Source organism: Manduca sexta, chromosome 17, assembly GCF_014839805.1.
Source record: "Manduca sexta isolate Smith_Timp_Sample1 chromosome 17, JHU_Msex_v1.0, whole genome shotgun sequence".
NCBI classification, from domain to species: domain Eukaryota; kingdom Metazoa; phylum Arthropoda; class Insecta; order Lepidoptera; family Sphingidae; genus Manduca; species Manduca sexta.
In genome coordinates this window covers 12684591-12703627 of record NC_051131.1, presented here as the reverse complement: position 1 = coordinate 12703627, position 19037 = coordinate 12684591, and the positions used below count along the sequence as shown (strand labels likewise).

General features: G+C 31.5%; 2 protein-coding genes across 8 annotated transcripts in view; both read left to right on the top strand.

Annotated features, from left to right (window-relative positions):
- The first annotated feature begins 128 nt into the window (after positions 1-128).
- Positions 129-5993, top strand: LOC115451130 (ADP-ribosylation factor-related protein 1). The gene is made up of 5 exons (XM_030179347.2): positions 129-378; positions 484-654; positions 1269-1350; positions 1845-2016; positions 5752-5993. Exons 1-5 carry the CDS (start codon positions 286-288, stop codon positions 5843-5845), a joined length of 612 nt encoding a protein of 203 aa, XP_030035207.1. The 5' UTR covers positions 129-285; the 3' UTR covers positions 5846-5993.
- A 32-nt stretch (positions 5994-6025) lies between these two features.
- LOC115451085 (AP-1 complex subunit gamma-1) overlaps positions 6026-19037 on the top strand; it is a 36508-nt gene continuing 23496 nt past the window's right edge. For 2 of the 7 annotated variants that reach the window (XM_030179289.2, XM_030179304.2), the window contains exons 1-3: positions 6026-6251; positions 9885-9946; positions 12628-12784. In XM_030179289.2, the coding sequence (XP_030035149.1) occupies positions 6193-6251; positions 9885-9946; positions 12628-12784 (278 nt within the window). In that variant the 5' untranslated portion in view covers positions 6026-6192. Of the gene's footprint in view, positions 6252-6618; positions 7109-9884; positions 9947-12627; positions 12785-19037 lie in introns of those variants that run through there. The other 5 variants (XM_030179312.2, XM_030179297.2, XM_030179336.2 and 2 more) reach the window with 3 other exon arrangements.

Below are 19037 nucleotides of genomic sequence, written 5' to 3'. Positions count from 1 at the left end.
TCTTCACTAGAAGTGTCAAAAGGTCTTTTGATAAGTTTGACATATAAGCAAAACGTCAGTAATATTACAGTTCCAGAATTTGTATATTGCACATTGTACTTCTTCTATCACTTACACACATCATAAAATAAAAAGGGACAACGAACGTTTGACAAACATTAAAATACAATATTTATTAATGACGTTGAAACGGAATGAATGAGTGTCATCCTTTTGATCGTTCATAATTTTGTTGTAATTTGTATTATAGTATAATTTATCCAAAAAGCCATATAATGCAATAAAATGTATACCCTATTACATGGTTTCTACAAATATATCATACAAAAAGACGAATATTTTGTTTTAATATTGGGTCTCGACAATGCAGGCAAAACGGTAAATCTGTTAACATTCATTTATTTTTTATTAAAGTTATTTGAAGACCAAAATTAATGAAACGTACAGTATGGTTAATATAAACAATACTATTTTTATTTCCAGACGTATTTGGAGGCTGCTAAAACGAAATTTACTAAAAAATATATAGCAATGAACCCCAGTAGAATAACAACAACAGTAGGTTTAAATATAGGCAAAATAGATGTAGACGGTGTTAGACTTAACTTCTGGGACCTTGGAGGACAGCTAGAACTGCAGTCTCTATGGGATAAGGTAATTATTGCTATTGAAAAAAAAATATCAACTTCATTACAAAGTTCTTGTAGTCAGTACAAAAACATTTGTTTCTGTTTGGGACTACTTTGCTAATATTAATGTATAAGTATGTGTGTGTTAGTTCAAGCTTCCATATTTAGTTTAGATATTAGTCTTCTGTTTCATCTTGGTTTAATAATATTGCAATTCTTATTTTGCTGGTTGTATAAAGATGGGATTTTTTTGTTAGTAGAGATGAACTTTGAGACTTCAGTGTTGTGAAAATATGTCATTTAGAGTTACATAGACATTAGATATTGTATTTAAAATTATGTTAAATGTGTTGATATGTGTAAATATTTTGCTCAATTTCACATTTTATTTCTAGTATGTATACAAATAGGGAGTTATATTTACTTATATATGATATTACTATCTTATCTCAAGATTGCATCAGGAACATATATTTTCAATTAACTTCATTGACATATCCATTGTCACCATCACCAAGTGAGACACATCTTGTTTCAGCCCTTTCATTAGAAAAATGATGTAAATGACACTAAATTATACATTTTATAATAATATTGTGTATAAATGTATATTTATAAAGCAATATATTTTATTTACAGTATTATGCAGAATGTCATGCAGTTATCTACATAGTAGACTCTTCAGACAGAGACAGAGTGTCTGAATCAAAAGAAACATTTGGTGAGTATTATATAGGCAAATCTGTATGTTTTATACACCTACTGTACAGAATTAGTGACTTGAAAAAAAGATATTATGTAAAATACATTAAGAATTTTGAAATATTGCCTATTAATACATGCACAAATAATCAATTATGTGCTTTACATAAGTTAAAATATATTTAAACAAATATTTAAAAAAAAATAATAGAATTTAATTCAGTTCAGTTTCAATAATTCTCATTATAAATTAATAGAAAAAAAATAAGGTATGTTGCATATTATTGTAACTACACTAATTTATAAACATATTGTGACAATATGTAAGTTGTTTATGAATGCAACACATTTAATTCTTATTCTATAATATTTAATTTTATACTTGAAATATTCTTATTTGTAACCAATTATTTCCTTCATGACTCTAAATACAAATTCTTTAGTTTTAATTTAATTTTCCACAATATCTGTTGGCATAACATTTGTATTTATCATACAATATTTCTTTTCCAGATAGAATGATAGCATCAGAACACCTCTCCGGTGTGCCATTGCTTGTATTAGCGAATAAACAAGACATTCCAGACTGCATGGGAGTTCACACAGTGAAGCCTATATTCAACCAAAACGCGCATCTTATTGGTGCCAGAGACATTATGCTCATGGCTACCTCGGCATTAACAGGGTGATTATAGTATTTGTTACTTAATAATTATTATGGTAAAGCAGGCTGTTGGTCTATTTTCAATCTTATTGTTAGTGTAATGTTACTGTAATTGACAACATTTTATTTTTTCAACATACTCAAATGTTTATATTTTATGAAAGTAGATCTAAAATTATGAGACCCATATTTATTCTTTTTTCAAAACTCAGATATTTTCATTCATGATTTTAAGTTTGAATTTTATTTTATTCTAAAACGACGTAAGCACCAAATGATACGTCATATATACATCAAGACGTAATGACCTTTGCTTTGCAGTAAAAAAGAAGTGAAGTGACAGTTTTTTTTTGTTTCTATCTCTCTCTCTCTATCTTTGAAAGTTACAGCCGTGATGGACCTATTGTAATATTGGCAAATGACGGTATCTTAGTTTTTTAAATAAATAGTAAGGTGGACCAAAGAACAACTTCATTCAACCGTATGTATGACGTCATCAAGTATTTTTCGGTTGTACATTTTTTTCTTCGAAATATAAAAGAATACATTAATCGAACTCAGAGTAGAAAAATTAAAATAGTATTTTTGTTTTAGGCTCGTTTACATTTTGAAAGGTTGTCAATTGCATACAAACATTAAGCCGTGATTGATTAGACAGATCATTTGCTAAAAGACGATGTCTTATTGTGTTCGAAAACACATTGTATGGAAACTGTATGCATTATAAATTATCTTATAATCAAGACTCTATCAGTTGTCTTATTTTTATTTATTTTTAAGTCGGATGCACGTTCGTCAATTTAAACAGGAAATAATCCGGCCAATGATAAAATAGTTTATACACGGTTTTAATAAGCCAGATTTTATCAACAGTATAAACCATATTCCAAAAACGGGCACAATATTTTTTATAAAAATAACTCGTTACCGACTAATTTGATAAGTAGAAAAAAATTTAATATGTATTATTTTTAAGACTAATACAAGTCGTTTTAGAATTAACATTTGAAACTAAAATACGAAATTTATGCAGTAATTTTTTCGTAATGTACAAACATTGGCAAACTTATTTATATTTTTTTTCACTAAGCATGACGTGTTGTCTATTATAATGATAATAATTAACGGTGATTTGAAAAAAATATATTTTTAATAATCCTAGTAATGTTAACTAGTGTCCAACCGATGGTCGATTTTAGGCCCCTATTGTTCGGCAATCGTCAAACCTTCAGTCGAAACCGAAGGCTTAAAAACCCTCAGAGATTTAGTCTAACATTGGTTACGAGCTATAATGCGTAATATAATAATTATATTATATTTTTGAAGTTTATTTAACTGTGTGATAAATAGAGGTAATTTTTAATCATAATCTACCTAGTCTTGCCATAAATATTGTAATAAAGAAAAAAGAAAATTGTTAACTGCAAATAACATTTATTACTTTTACAGTGTGTCAGTTTAATACATAAATATAAAACAATTAAAAATATAAAAAGCTTATTCGAAGTGGTCTCCATTGGCTGCAATACAGTCCTTTAAACGATGAGGCCAGTTATCAATAGAAGCACGCACTCTTTCCATGGGAAAATTCTTCACTGCCAATCGTATAGATTGTTTTAGGGACTCCAAATTATCATGGCGTTTAGAGCAAGCTGTACTCTCTAAAACTGACCACAAATCATAATCCAGCGGATTAAGATCGGGACTAGACGACGGCCAGTCTTCAGCTCTGATGAAGTCCGAAACGTTCGATTCCAACCAAGACTGCGTGGACCGAGCTTTATGACCCGGCGCCGAGTCTTGCTGGAAGGACCATACTTGGTTATTGAACATGGTGATGTTAAGGGGCTTAACTACCTTCTCAAGAATGGTATCTTGATACACTTGTGCCGATGTTTTGATACCTTTTTCACAAAAATATGGCTCAGTCACTCCTTCATAGCTAACACCCCACCAAACCATCACTGAAGTCGGATAATGTCCACGTTGCACTCTGTCGACTAATTGGGAAGCTTCCTTAGAGCTTTGAGCATAAATACGGTCATTTTGTTTGTTAAAATGTTGCTCAATTGTAAAAATTTTCTCATCCGTAAACAAAATTTTTCTGTGACCTCCCTTTGCGTACCGCTTCAGTAGTTGTTTCGATTTTACCACCCTATTCTTCTTTAAATTATCAGTTAAGAAATGGCCAGTGCGTCTCTTATAGGCTGCAAGTCCTAAGTCATCTTTTAAAATACGCGACATGGTTCTAGGTGCTATCTTCATTTCCCGAGATAAAATCTTTTGCTTTCGGACAGGATTTCTTCGAATTCTTTCCCTTACTGCTTTGACCACCTTTTTCGTACGAACACTACGTGGACGGCCAGATCTTTTTCTGTCACAAACAGAGGAGGTCTCATTGTACCTATTAATAGCCCGGTACACAAACATTTTACTAATACCAAGTGTATGGAGAGTTTTAAAAATTGCATTTGGCTCCATACCTACTTTGTGTAATGCTATCACAGCGATTCGGTTCTCTTTATCACCCCACACCATTTTAATATCGCAAAATATTTTACAATGTATTGGCGCCAAAATGAGAAAACACAATGAACAATCGTATAAAAATGACAGATTCGAAATTCAAATGTAATATTTTTTTATAATTAAGTGTAACAGTATTTATGGCCAGACTAAGTATACTTATGTGATGAACATTGCCTTACATTATGTAAAAAATAATATTTCGTTATTAATATGAATTACTTATAACATTTAAAAAGTTATTTATGTTGTTCGATTTGGGCGCTTGCTAGAAACCGTCGGCTCTTCGGCCATAGAAGCTGTCTTTCGGCCGAAAGTGGCGGAAACCGAAGCCGAAGCTTCGATTGGACACAAGTTATAAAATAACTATTTCTCAATCAAATCATTATCAATAATTGGTAAAATCATTAAGGCAATTGATTCGTTGTCAACTATTTTACATGAATATTTAATAAACTTAATGGATGAATGGATATGAGTATTTCAGTAACGTGGTGTTGTGTCTCAGTACCTACTCGGTTATGAATCGGAAGGCCGCAAATCGATTCCTGTATTTTAAATCCTTTATTATAAATACACGACTCAACATGTAAAAGATTTTAGTTGTAATATCCAATAAGCATACACTGTTGCATATATTTAAAAAATAGACCACTTGGCATCCAGGAAAAATGGAGGGCGCCAATGGAATTTTAAATCTGGGTACATTTAATTTGTAATTCATTAAATCGTGTATATTTTGTTGGGCCGAAAGTAAAATACATCCTTGATATTAATTATACATTTATGTTTTAAAAATATGTCATATAAGTAATGAAACGTGACGCGAGGACTCCTTAATGGAACCAGTATAGATTTTCTTTTCCTTGTATAAAAACATGTATTGAATAAAATCACAAACTTTTATTGATTTATCAAAAATGTGTAAAAACTTTAAATATTCTAAATTGAAAAATATCCCATAGTTCATTGAGCTCTGTTTTTTTTTTCTATTAGCGCAAAGGTATAATACCTTATTCTTCTACATGATAAAAAAATAGACCTACGTGATTAAGGCACCCGCATGAGTCGTAAAATTAACATAACCACATGATTTGGAATTAACATAATTATATGTTTTGCAACATTATTTTATTAATGTAACTTGTTAAAAAATCCTCTAATTGTACTTTATTAATGAGCATTCTATCACATTAGCTGATGACCTATACATATTTTTTAAATTTTCAGTGATGGTGTCGACGAAGGTATCAGATGGCTAGTGGACTGCATAAAACGTAACAGCGTCGACCGGCCGCCGCGCAACCACGACGACAATATATAAAGCCTCGCGATGCACAATACGCGTCCAAAGTCATACTAATACAATGAATAATAATTAGTTTTCCTATTAAGATAATGGATATGACTCGGTTGGCCCATTGTTTTGTACAGTATTGACATTTGAGAATAAAACATTACTAGAAGTGGTATTGCTATCCTTTTTTAGTGATAAATTGTACCTTTGATAAGAGATATGTTGTGACTGAATATTTGAGGAGTACCTGCACCTGATAAAACACCTCTGATAACAGTTCAGTTTGCACCGTCGTGAAATACTGTGGCATATATTGTGAAATGTTTTTATTAAAAAGTTTTTAGATATATTTTGTGTTATTTTACACCGTTATTATGGCGTATCCAATGTATGAAGTCGATTGGAGTGTTTTGCCGCCAGAACAGAACAGGAGGTAAGTGGACAATATTTAGCGTCCCTAATCAATCAACATATCTTTACAATGTGTGCAAATTTTTAACCTATTATTTTGCATTTTCGCAAGTTGGCATTATCAAGTTGTGATAACAAAACGGAAATAGTTTTCCCGTTTCCAAAAAGTTTTCCACGTAGCGTTCGTTTAGATTCGTACAGTTGTCACTTTCCCGGGATAATACATCCTGTATTTTTGTAAAAATATATTTATCAATGCCATTTTATAACAAATTTATCATCTTATATTTTAATACGTGTCACATTTTTATTTATTCAAAAACATGTTTGTATTACAAAATTAAAGAAAGTTATTTGATCAGAACGAATGGTAAACGTCATGTGCGAGTCACGGTAGCCATGTTGAATTTCTTGCAACGCACCACGGAAATGTCAGTTGGCGATTGTATTATTTCTGTGTAATTATTGTGATAAAACGTTAAATTCTATTAAGAATTTGATTCCTGTGATATAAAGTAAACATAATAATCAAGAAATGATAAAATTCTGTTGTAATTTGAAGTAAAAAATATGACCGAAGTTAGTCAGAGGTGGCACGAGATTTCACTTGCATTTCTATGGTTTGTGACGAAATAAAATGCTTGTCGAGTTGACTAAATACGTGTAAAATATTCCTAAGTTCCTTATAGTTATGTTTTTAAGAGCAATCAAGTGATACAGTGTTTATTGAAGTGTGTTTATTTTATTCAATATTTGACCCCTTGTTCTCTGTACCTGCCTAAATCAAGAACGTTTACCTGCGATTGTGAACGAGAACGAACATCTGTTTTGCATAAAAAGGATATTGTAACGATACAAGATGAACGGCTCCGAATCCGGGTAAAGACATTTATTATTTTCATAAAAGAGGTTATATTATAGGAGGTGTCTCAATTCGTCCATATAAGTATGTAGTGTTCAGTAATGGATCTTATGAGGCGTTCTGTAAACAATCAATCACTTATATGTGTCATAGTTATCTACTTCATTGCTTGCTGTTTTTATCTCATATTTGTTTAAAGCCTATTTTTTCAAACAATTAGTAACTATGTGTTAGTAGTTGGTCCACAGTATAGAATTTTTTTAAATTTTTGCACCTAATTATTTTTTCTGACCCAGCTTTTGTACATATAAATTTGAACATATTACTATATAAATCATACTAACCTAATCCTAAATTTATCTTACAATGGTAATCAGAATTTAAAAACTTAATAATTATTTTTATTTATTTAAACTTTATATACAGTAAATGTATAATTATATTGGTAGATTATAATAATAAACCTTTCATCTATGTTTCCAGTGTTATTAGGCAGTATATAACTCCTCTTAAGTAACACACAGTGTTGACATGAACAACATTTAGCTTTACTTGTGTTTACCTTATTAATATTGTAGTATATGCAAAGTAATAATATGTCAGACTATATTCATTTTACCATAGAAAATCAGTAATATTATAGTGTATAAAAATTAGAAAAACCATCTCAAAACCATTAACCAACCAACCGAGCTTAGGTAATTTAAATTTAATGATGTATTTTATAATTTGTAATTTAATCTCATTGCCTTGTTAGTCACTAGTAAACTCATCATATCAAAATAATTATGGAGTTATGAAATAGGATGGTACTGATAAAATTAATGTCTGGATTTCATACTACTTCACAAATTATCAAGTTTGGTGGTTTTTATAAAAAATTAAAACGCCTAATTCGTACTATACTGACTCTTGCCTTAAATAATTCTATACTATGAAATAGGGCAATTAGAAACGAAATAATAATCTTAATAGATATAAGTATCTGGATTTTAATGCCCATAATACAACTTAACTTTAATCTAAAGCAAAAATTTTGTTATGGATTTATAGGACAATATTTATTTCCAGTTAATTACACTTCAACCAAAATTTGGTTTCTTTTCTTCATATTATTTACCATGCACTTCATTCATAAACAATCAACCATTACCATTTTTTAAAAGCTTATTTAATGTACAAACTATACTCATTATAGATTATAATACAGCTTCATTCTCAACTAATACAATGCTAATGTCTGTTATTAAAATCATCCAGCATGACAGCAGACAGTATGGAATCTAGTCCTTTTGTTCATGCATCAAGTTTATGTAGTGGCGACCCAGAAAATGAAGAGTTTTATGTCTAATGTAATATATCCATTGTTGGGGTAAACAAAAGATGTTCCATCTAATGGAAAGGACATTGTAATTTAAGAATGAAGGTTAATTTATATTTGGTAGAGAGAATTCTGTTGAAATGTCTTTTGTGAAGTTTTTGTATGGGAAATTGTAAGGGAATGATAATTATGGAATATGGTTTACAAAAATTGTGATCGGGAAGTAAAATGTTTTGTTTGGAATATTTTGCTAAATTAAAACTTCTTTGAATCTAGTATTAATCATATAGTGGAATTCTTATTAATCGTGTTTTTTAATCTAGTTTTAGTATTAATCATATAGTGGAATTTCATTAATAAAAGTTTCAGCTTTTTTTTATGCCATACTTATATAAAAATAGAAATCAAAAATTAAACCTCATACGGCTTTTCATTCATATTGATGTCTGATCATAGATAATATTGGAATTGATCCTAATTGACCACAATGAATGTAATAAGAAGTGCCAATAGCCAATTGACAAATTGAATTATTGATCCTGTTACTAGAGATGAGTGAAAATATGCTTTATAGAAAAAATAAAATAATATAAAAGCTTGAAATGCTTATGTCAAAAAGATTACTTTTACAGAGTAAAATATATTTTTGAGTTTCAGAATGGAATAAAAAATTAGTTTGTTTGTTTGTTGAATTAGTTAGGATTAATTTATTTTCCATTAACACATTTTTAATCCAACCCTGATACTGTCATTATTTTCCTTTAGTTATATGTTAAAATTCTTATGATTGTCATGATACAACAGTTTTCTGTATTAACATTAAAATATACTTAATCATTGATTATATGGAAAATTCTCGTACTATGAGCCATATAGTATTTTTGTCTTAAATTATTTATTATGATAAAATTTTCTTAATTAAGTATGTGATCTTAATATGACTAAGTAATACATATGTAATAGGAAAATGTAATTAATTATTTTGTATAATTTTGTTCAGAAATTTTCCTTGTAGTGCATTTAAACTTATGAAATGTGCTTTAGAGCGCAGCATTTATTTAAAATTTACCCAACAATATCACTTGTACAGCCCTAACTCAGCATTTAAATGATTAATCTGAAATAGCTACTTGACGAAAATTTCAGTCTTACAACAACCAAACATACTAATCATATTTGCAAATCATGTCAAAATTGTCACAATTTTATCAAATATACTCATGTTATTAGTCCCTGATCACTTTATGATATCCAATGATATTTGAAAACTATCTAAGACATGTTTAATCAACTGGTATATTTAATCAGAATTTTAGATATTATTTAAAATGTTTTATTCTAATTTGTGCTGTTGTCATCCAAATCTGCAAATATATATTCCATACCATAATGCATTGATCCACAATTATTTTTATTATAAAAAATATATATGTAGTAAATCCCAAATGTAACACATTTTTTTTCTATTCCAGGTTCAATCCGGCTTTCAATATTGCCACCATAAAACAAGTTGTAAATGAGGCCATAGAACGAGGTGAGTACCTTTTTCATTATGTTGGTAATAGGCAAATATATCTAAGCAATTTTGTGACTTTATAGCCAATTTTGTTGTCAGTAGATTAGTTACGCTATGTTCTAACATTTGGGGTTGGTTTTTCAAATTGCAATCTCTATGTAGAATTTATTAAAAGTTAGTTTACCAATACATAACTGGAATTATTTTTTCAATGCCTTTATAACGAAAATGGAAATTGTCTATTATAATATTAAAAAAAAAATGTTTTTCATGATTATTTTTTGTTTAACTTTGGTGAATAGTTTAATAAAAAAAAAATTTATTAAGCACATTTTTGACTTCATAATATTGAATTTTTTATCCAATATTGGCGTAATCAAAATTTGAACTGTCAACCGAACAAACAAAGTGATACGAGTTGCAAATTGTTTTGTTTATTTACAAAACATGGGCAGACAACATATTCCGTTAAATTTACTAATTTAATATTAGCTTAACTGATTGTAGTAATCGCTAAAAAATAAATTGGTACTAAATGAATATATACTTCAAATCATAAGCGAAAATTTGAGAATTTTGACCCACAATACAACCGGATAAACCAGTTTATCGAGTTGGTAACTGCAATGTAGTTCAATAACGATGATGACCAACAATATACGTCTCTTGTTAGCCGCTTTGATCACGCCGCCAATAATAAATCGTGTTAAATAATAGTTAAAATCATGTTTACCATTAAAGTTTATTAATCGGAGTTTAGACTAAACACTAATTCTGTCTGGAGAGACAGAAACCTGGTTAAGGAAATTTTCTGGTTATTTAAATTACGGTCTTCTTCTTTTGACTTCCACATTTTGTCCACCATTGGTAGACAATGGGCAAAATAGTTCCGACATCCGCCACCGTGGGACTTTGCCACTAAATACTTCCCTCCTCCCTTTGGTGACAATGCAATTAAATTTTTCCGTTACCCTCCACTGGGGCACAGGGCAAGAATTTCTTCCCATTGTGTAAATCACGTATACTATTACATTTTTTTTTATACATATATTATTTAATTCATAATGAAATGTTGATTTATGTTAAATTTGTTGGATATATTTGCTATAAAAAAGCATGATACAAACATTAAATTAATCAGAATCTTGTGGGTTAGAATATATCCTTTCCCGCGAAATATGTATTTGTCCAAACAATATGGAGATCGAAATGAGGAAATCTAGATAGGACATGCTCAATGCTCATGTACTCTGTATCAATTTTAAACCCTTAAATCCTTTCCTAACTTCAATTCCATAATACGTTTATCATGCCAGATATTATCATATTTCGTGTCTTGAAAGGCTAGTGTTCGCCGTAGACTTAGTGAAAAACTCACCGTAATTGCAAGTTGCGAAGAGTAATTTTTCCATAGTACATAAAGTAGGAAAGTCTGGTATAATTCTAGCAACTGTGAAGAAACGCAAAGTCTGTCTTCGCCAGTATTATTTTAGGTTTATAATCAAATGCAATGTGTAGTCTCGTAAATGATTTTCCTTTCGTTTATTATTATACTGTTTGTAAGTTTATACAGATATGTATAAAAGTCAATTTTCCTATTAACCATAATAATAAAAAAAGTTTATTCAATATCAAAATGTCATTTACATTTACTGTCTACCTCGTCAACGCTAAATACGTTATTAATATACACGACGCAATTTGCAAACAGTTATGTGAATACAAATAATATTTTTTTTTTTGTTAGAATATGATGTCATTTTTTATACATCCTCAATTTTATGGTCTGCTTATCGAATGGTTTGTAAAGTTGGGTTAATTTTAGACGTATATTCGTTTGGTCGTTCTACTATAAAACCATAGATAAAGAATGAAAATTATTACTAATAAAATATGGATTTGTAGTTTAGTTATATTACTACAATACCGTCTATTTTCTATTCTTAGCTTCGCTTATTAGTTTTACTAACAAGGGACGAGGTTTTGTCGAACAAAATGTAAACATTTGCAAATAAAATATATACGTCTGATAATTTTTTTATCTTTGTGAAATCTTTTCTTGATATTCTTCTTGCGAGACTTGTTATTGATTTTCTGAAACCCCAGCTGTCTTATCAGATTTTATCTCTACCTCAGTCGTGGCTTACTCCAGTTGTAAAATACAATGTCATGCATATGTTAATTATAACGATTAAATGTTTATGTCTTCTTTGTATTAGAATTCATTAGGCTTCCTTACGTGGTTTTTCATATTACAACAGTATATGTAAAACTATATGAAGAATAATAACTATGCTATATACTCAAGGAGGCACCACGTAATATAATGCATCTACTTTTTACTAGAACTATTAATTTAATATCCTCTAGCCCACTGCATGTCTCAATAGTTCTTCAAAATTTACTTTTATGCATATTCTTCAATGCTGATTATTGGACCGCCAAGTTCATGCCATTTAGCTGGGTACACTTTGTGCAAGTGAATTTAGCTCTTATCTTAAAGATATTAGAACTCTATCCACCTCATATAACAAGTCCATTCACCCAATAGTTTATCTCATCCAACCCTCAAGAATCTACTAATTTGGCTGCAAGCAAAAAATCATTCGACATAAACTCGTCTCTATTCTATTAGTATTAACGCACTCTGTAACAATGCACTGATCAATGCTTGTATGTGTGTGTGCCGTCCGTAACAGTCGCGCCGGTTTCAGTACGGATGCCCACGCCGACTCGGCTCAGGGACCTTATCAGACAGATCAGGGCAGCCAGGACCGCCGCGGAGGAGCGCAGCGTGGTCAACAAGGAATGCGCTTACATACGGTCCACGTTTCGAGAGGAGGACAGCGTTTGGAGGTCAGTGGCGTCTGTTTTTAAAAAAGAAGAGACGGATTTTTGTTGAGAGTAAAAAAATGAAAAAAATAAATAAGATAAATTCAAGTAGATATTTGATTACGTGTCTTCTAAAAGGTTCGTGAGCCGTAAACTGCGAAATTACTTGTTCTTTTTGGTAAAATGGAAAGCAAAAGGACAATAAATCTAGGTAGATTTTTGTTTAGGTGTCTCCCAATAGATCCCTGAGCAATAAACTGCAAAATTACTTGTCATGTCCAATATTTTTATGCGTTCGTTGATGTAAATCAAAGTCACGGTATAGTTAACTAGTTAGACACGAGTTGAAAAAGAAAAACATTCTGTGGACTATGCCCCAATTGTAGACGTACCCTACCTATACGTGTAATATAAAATCCGAACCCAAACAATTTCGTGGGTTTATGGGTAATCCCGAGATCTTGTTTCCACAATACATCGACGTAGACCAAATATGTGCACTGACCTCTTCTGGTCACACACCGAGCCAAATCACCCATACAATCTGCAACAAACATAGTGTTGTTCAAAAGGTTATCGATACTCGTAAAAAGGCGAATTCTAATGTTGATAAAAAAAAACAGACAAATACGATTTGGACTCTCGTACCGAGCGTTTCATGCAAACTAGCGTTTTTTTGTTATTAATTTAAATAGTCAAACCTGAGTAAGTGAGAACTATACCAAGAGAGAGAGAATATACCAAGTCCCATCATTTTGCCCTTCTAGAGCCTTTATAAGTGAGTGTTTATATTGTTTTCTTGACACTCGTTTTCTTTTGTCATACTTCTTCTAGTATTGTGGGTGTTTATGGACTGTGAAGATCACCTAACAAAAGAAGGCCCTGTTGTGTATTTACCAAAACATTTACCTAAACTTGAGATCCGTTAAACATAAGATAAGCTTTAAACCAAGTTATGCTGTAATGGTGGGACCATTTCGAGAACCTACTTTATTAAATGAAACTGGAGTCACGCAAATTTACCTACAATTGTCGGTGTAATCAGTGTAAATACATGTTTAAAAGTACAAACATCAATTGAGACCTTCCTCCTTTTTTTGAAAGTCGGTTAACAACTTTGAGAAAGGTTAATATTATGTAATTACCTCGTCCTAACTAAAGTTAAAATTACTAATACTATTATCCTAAAAATGACCAACATAACATAAATACAGTTTTATTAAAAGACCAGTTTTGGAACAAATGGCTTGGTTGTCAAATATTTAACAATAGTACAAATGTTTGTTAATTTTATGCAAATAGGTGTTTGACATTGGGTCCAATACATATGGCGGACTGATTTTATTAACTTGTCAAATTAGGATAAGTGGCTGATGATGTCAAGCGCGAACTAGGGGGCCGTTCAAGTATTACGTAACGCAATTTGAGGGGGGGGTCAAAAATCTTTAAAAATTATCTTCTTAAATCGTTACGGCGAATACTTGAACGGCACCTAGTCCAATTCGTTATGAACCTAGTCCAATTCGTTTTCGAGTTCGGAACGGATGACTTTTTTAAACATGTTAATTATAGTAGGTAAAAAAAAATTATAGTGATTTTTGAACATGGAAATAAATAGCATTTATAAATGACAAACTAGGATAAAAAAGGCGTTGTTTTTTTAGAGCTGTGGCTGTCGCTTTGAATATTTTAATTTCTTGGAAAATAACAAATTATTTAATTCTGTTATAGAGTTTGAATTGAATATCCTAAATCGTTTTAAAACTGCCACTCGACTTTTTTGTTTCGAATATTTTAATCTTTCTGTTGCGTCAATGACTCGTATTATACATAGAGATATAATTCCATATTCATAGTATGAATAGTTCGTTCCGCACAAACTCTTCAGAAAACAAACTAAATATATCAAAATTCAACCACTCCATCGATATACATTTTCGAGATGTAATATCTATTACGTATTGTATTACAATATTGATATAATCGTTAATGTAAAAAACCTCATACTCCCAGTGATTGACGTCAGGTTTCAAATAAGTTGACGTGTAGCGTCGACTTTGAGATCCGAAGGTCGGTGGAAACCACAAAGTAAACCGCAAGCTGTACCGTATAGACAAAGTATTTAACATTGTAAGTAAAGATAATAGGATAGAGGAATAATTTACAGAAAATTTCTTGGCTAAAGATATTAATAGCCCGAATCTATATATATATATAAAAATGAACCCCTATTTCCCTTGGTCACGCCATCACGCGTGAACGGCTGGACCGATTTCACAATATTTTTTTTGTTGGTTATTGTCAGGAGAACCTTCTCCATTTTTTCTTTCATAAGAACGAATTTGAATTATGAAAGAAAAAAATAAAAAAAAAATGCGCTGATAATTAGAAAATTTAAGAAAACTTAACGAAAATATTAATTTTATATAACTGTCAATCGTTTGAAATAACTGTCAGCGATTGTCATAATGCGCGCTACAAATTCATAGTTAAGACGGACCAACGTCTGTCGGGTCAACCAGTCGTATTATACAAATAGCTGAGTCACTATTATAATGTTCTACGATATAATATTTTGAACTAATAGAATTATATTTATAACACATGTTTCTGTATTTTTTTTCAATAAAATTTTCCAGTGTTCCCGAAAGATAAATAAAGTGAGATCTAAGTTACCTTTTTCTATTTTTTAACGACGTGAAAAAATTTTATCTTATTGTTGCGACATAAGTTAAAATTACTATAGGACCTTGGAATAGTAAGCCAGCGAAATTTATGATAATAACAGCTAAAAATCAATATTGAGTGATTTTTTTAACATACATATTCAATAGTTGATATCGAAAAACACGTTTTGCCGTCTATTGTTCGAAAAACTGGTTCAAACTAAATAAACTTTGTCACTAATATTGTTTCAAGTTCCCGTCGTCGTATAAACTGGGACAAATTCAGTAAAATGGGAGATACTGGTGGATATTCCGTAAAACTGTGCCAGATAGCTCTCACACGTGGAAAACAAACTTATAAATCTGTATACATAGAATAAATACGTCACTAGTTCAGACTATGGCGCGTACAGAATGCAACAAACACATTAAAACCGCTTGATAATGGAACAAGGCCATAATTAAAATAAATGCACGTAGAGATCAAGTCTAAGAACCTAATATAGAAATATCTGTTATGTATTATAATACTGAACCCAATATAGTATTCACTGAGCAGAAAAATGAATTCTGAGTCATAAGAAATAAAAGATTGTCGGTTGGAAACACCCTGAATCCTGATGGAATGTATAACCATATTCAGCGAACGAAAAAATTATGTAATCAAAGATCTACCCTCCTTCAATCATTTTATTGTATTCGGTAAAATTGTTAGACCTGAACAAATAAAATAAAAGGTATTCTTTCATTCAGTTTTTCCTCCGTGAATATTGGTATAGAAATAAGTCTGTTTCTGTATGTATAAGTATGTATGTGGTAATGGAAATTAATTCACAATCTTCGGATTCTTTCTCTGCATTTTAATCTAGTTAGTCATTTGTATCATATTAGAAAATTCCAACTTCGCCTTCAATGTATTTGAGCTGTGCGTTTCATAAATTAAAGCATCTGCGAAACAATTTAATTACAAGATCTGTGTCCACTCAAACATTACTGTAATAACCTCACGAACTCTAATTACGTTAGTGTACACTTTCCCTTAACCGTCGATTGTCATGGCAACTCTACGCACTTCCAAACCCAAGTCAACATCCATAAAAATTTAGGTATTCCTGTAAATTGGGGGTCGATGTAACTATAAAAGAGCAAATCGCACCCTTAGCACTAACTCTCAGTAAGGTCGCGTGATTAAGTAAGTGCTAATCAATTCAGTTGAAACATAAGTGCAGGTAATGAGTTAGCACGTGACAAAATTATTGAGAAGCTAATTAGTGATTTCATGGTTTTGCGGTACAAAATAAGCTATTTACACAATCATGTGCTTACAGATATTAAAGGTAACAATAAAGAAGATCGAACAGGAATAATTGTTAAAATTTATGTCACTAATGTCAGATTGTAGGTCCCTCGTATGTGGTAAATATTAAAGTTGATCTGGAACAAAGCGATTTTATGATTCGCGATCATAATCTTAAATTTTATAATGCCTTGTAACCAAACGAAGTGGTTAAAACGAGAAATTGACCTATTCTTCTAATTTTAAAATCCGTCAGTTTCGCTTAATCGTTATCCGTTGACAGTCATCTGTAAACTAAAATATGCAAGTATAAATAGCACCAAACATTGAACAATACACGACATTTAACCAATGAATCGCCTTTACAGTGTCATTACCTCGTCCCCTTCGGAAAATATCGGTGTTGTACGGAAGATTTCCGCAACATTTACCCCCGGCGTCTTCTTGTTTAGGAGACGATGTCATTACGTTCCGCTTTCAATGGCACAGTAGGGCTTATTTAACTCAAATACCGGCGAATACGAATTGTACCTTCCCAATATATAGTGTAATATTCTCAATTGTACACGTAGATCGCAATTGGGGCGCTGCGTAGCTCATTTTGTTTTCATTTACTAGCATCCGCTTTCAATAAACAATTTCAATCGCTTTTTCCAATCCATCGTGAAAATTGACCAATCAGAACAATGTATTTTTGACATGCCTACAAATGACATTCTGATTGGTGTATTTTGGCATTGGATAGAAGATTAACATCACTTATTGAGACAACTATAAATACTGAAACAGAATAGTCGAAAGCAAGTATTTCCCATATTGACGCACACAACCCAACTTGACGTATTAAAATGGACCATTCACAATTCGGCTACAAGGCAAGGTGAAATTTATCGATCGTCAAAAGTCGTGAACTTTGCCTCGTCGACTTCGGCCCACCTTCCATTGTGTCGGATTTATGGGCCAGAACAAGGCTATACACTGTCCCATTTATAATGGACTACACGTTTGATAAATCGACTGCATACTGGTGTACGAAATTAAGTGAATTTATTACTAACTAGCAACCCGCCCTGGCTTCACACGGGTGCAATGCTGACTATTTAATGGATGTTATTATTATATATATAAACCTTCCTCTTGAATCACTCTATCTATTAAAAAAACCGCATCAAAATCCGTTGCGTAGTTTTAAAGATTTAAGCACACATAGGGACACAGAAAGCGACTTTGTTTTATACTATGTAGTGATACTGGTGTTGAAAACATGAATACAATATTTGGGACCGTTTTCGTAAACTTGCCAATTTGGATAGTTTCTTTACTTGAATGCAAGGAAATTGTGTTAAAAATCTAATTTGACAATTCACCTTGATGTACTGATCTTGCATTCTGTAGGAAGTATGCAGACAGGAATTACATTAACAACTTAATTTGATCATAAAATATGTAGTGCAGCCCGGTTAATAAATGTCGGCCAACGAGAGACATTGTTTAGATTGTTAGTGCCAGATGCACCAGGCGTAACATGCAATTTTAGACCACGAGCTAAAAGGTATTGTAGGTGTATTTCGTGCATAGACATATTATATTCTATAGACACGAACGTCCATATAAACTATTTGTTCAAAATCTGGATCAATCGTCTAACCAAACTTATTAAACATACAGTGCTAAAGCGCTTTAAACAGAGTATAAGTAAAATGGCAACCAATTCTGGATTGCAGTATACTTCATTTGAACACAGTGAGTGTTCGGAACGCCAGATCTAGTACGTAGTACATAATATACATCAATGATTTCGTGACTCCCATTCTCATCGGATACTGGACTTTATTCTTTACGGAATGAGAAGTAAATTAAAATAAAAACACCGTTGACCGGTAACATAAAAAATGTCTGGCGTTCACAAGGGTGGCACTATTTAAATGTCTCGAATGAGTCAGACGGCCTTTAATAATACTAATATGATTGAAATTTTGTGTGTCCGCTGTCCAATATCCAAGGGTATATACGTAACACAGAACTTTTTCGGTGTAGACTGTAGAGGTCGCACGATCGATTTTCAATTGACACAAATTTGATGGGTTTTATTTGTTGCACGACAACTTTTCGTCTTGGTTGTTCAACCTAGTCCAAGAATTTTAAAACTGACAGTACAAAAAATTCTTCCCATTCCTAGTGTTGTGTACTTGTCATATTTTAGGGAACGAAAAAATAAATGAAAACAAAATATCGATTTTAACCCCTTATTCATAGACATTATATATCTAAGCTCTATCTTTGCTGTGATAACAAGTCTGTTTCTCAGTGTTGA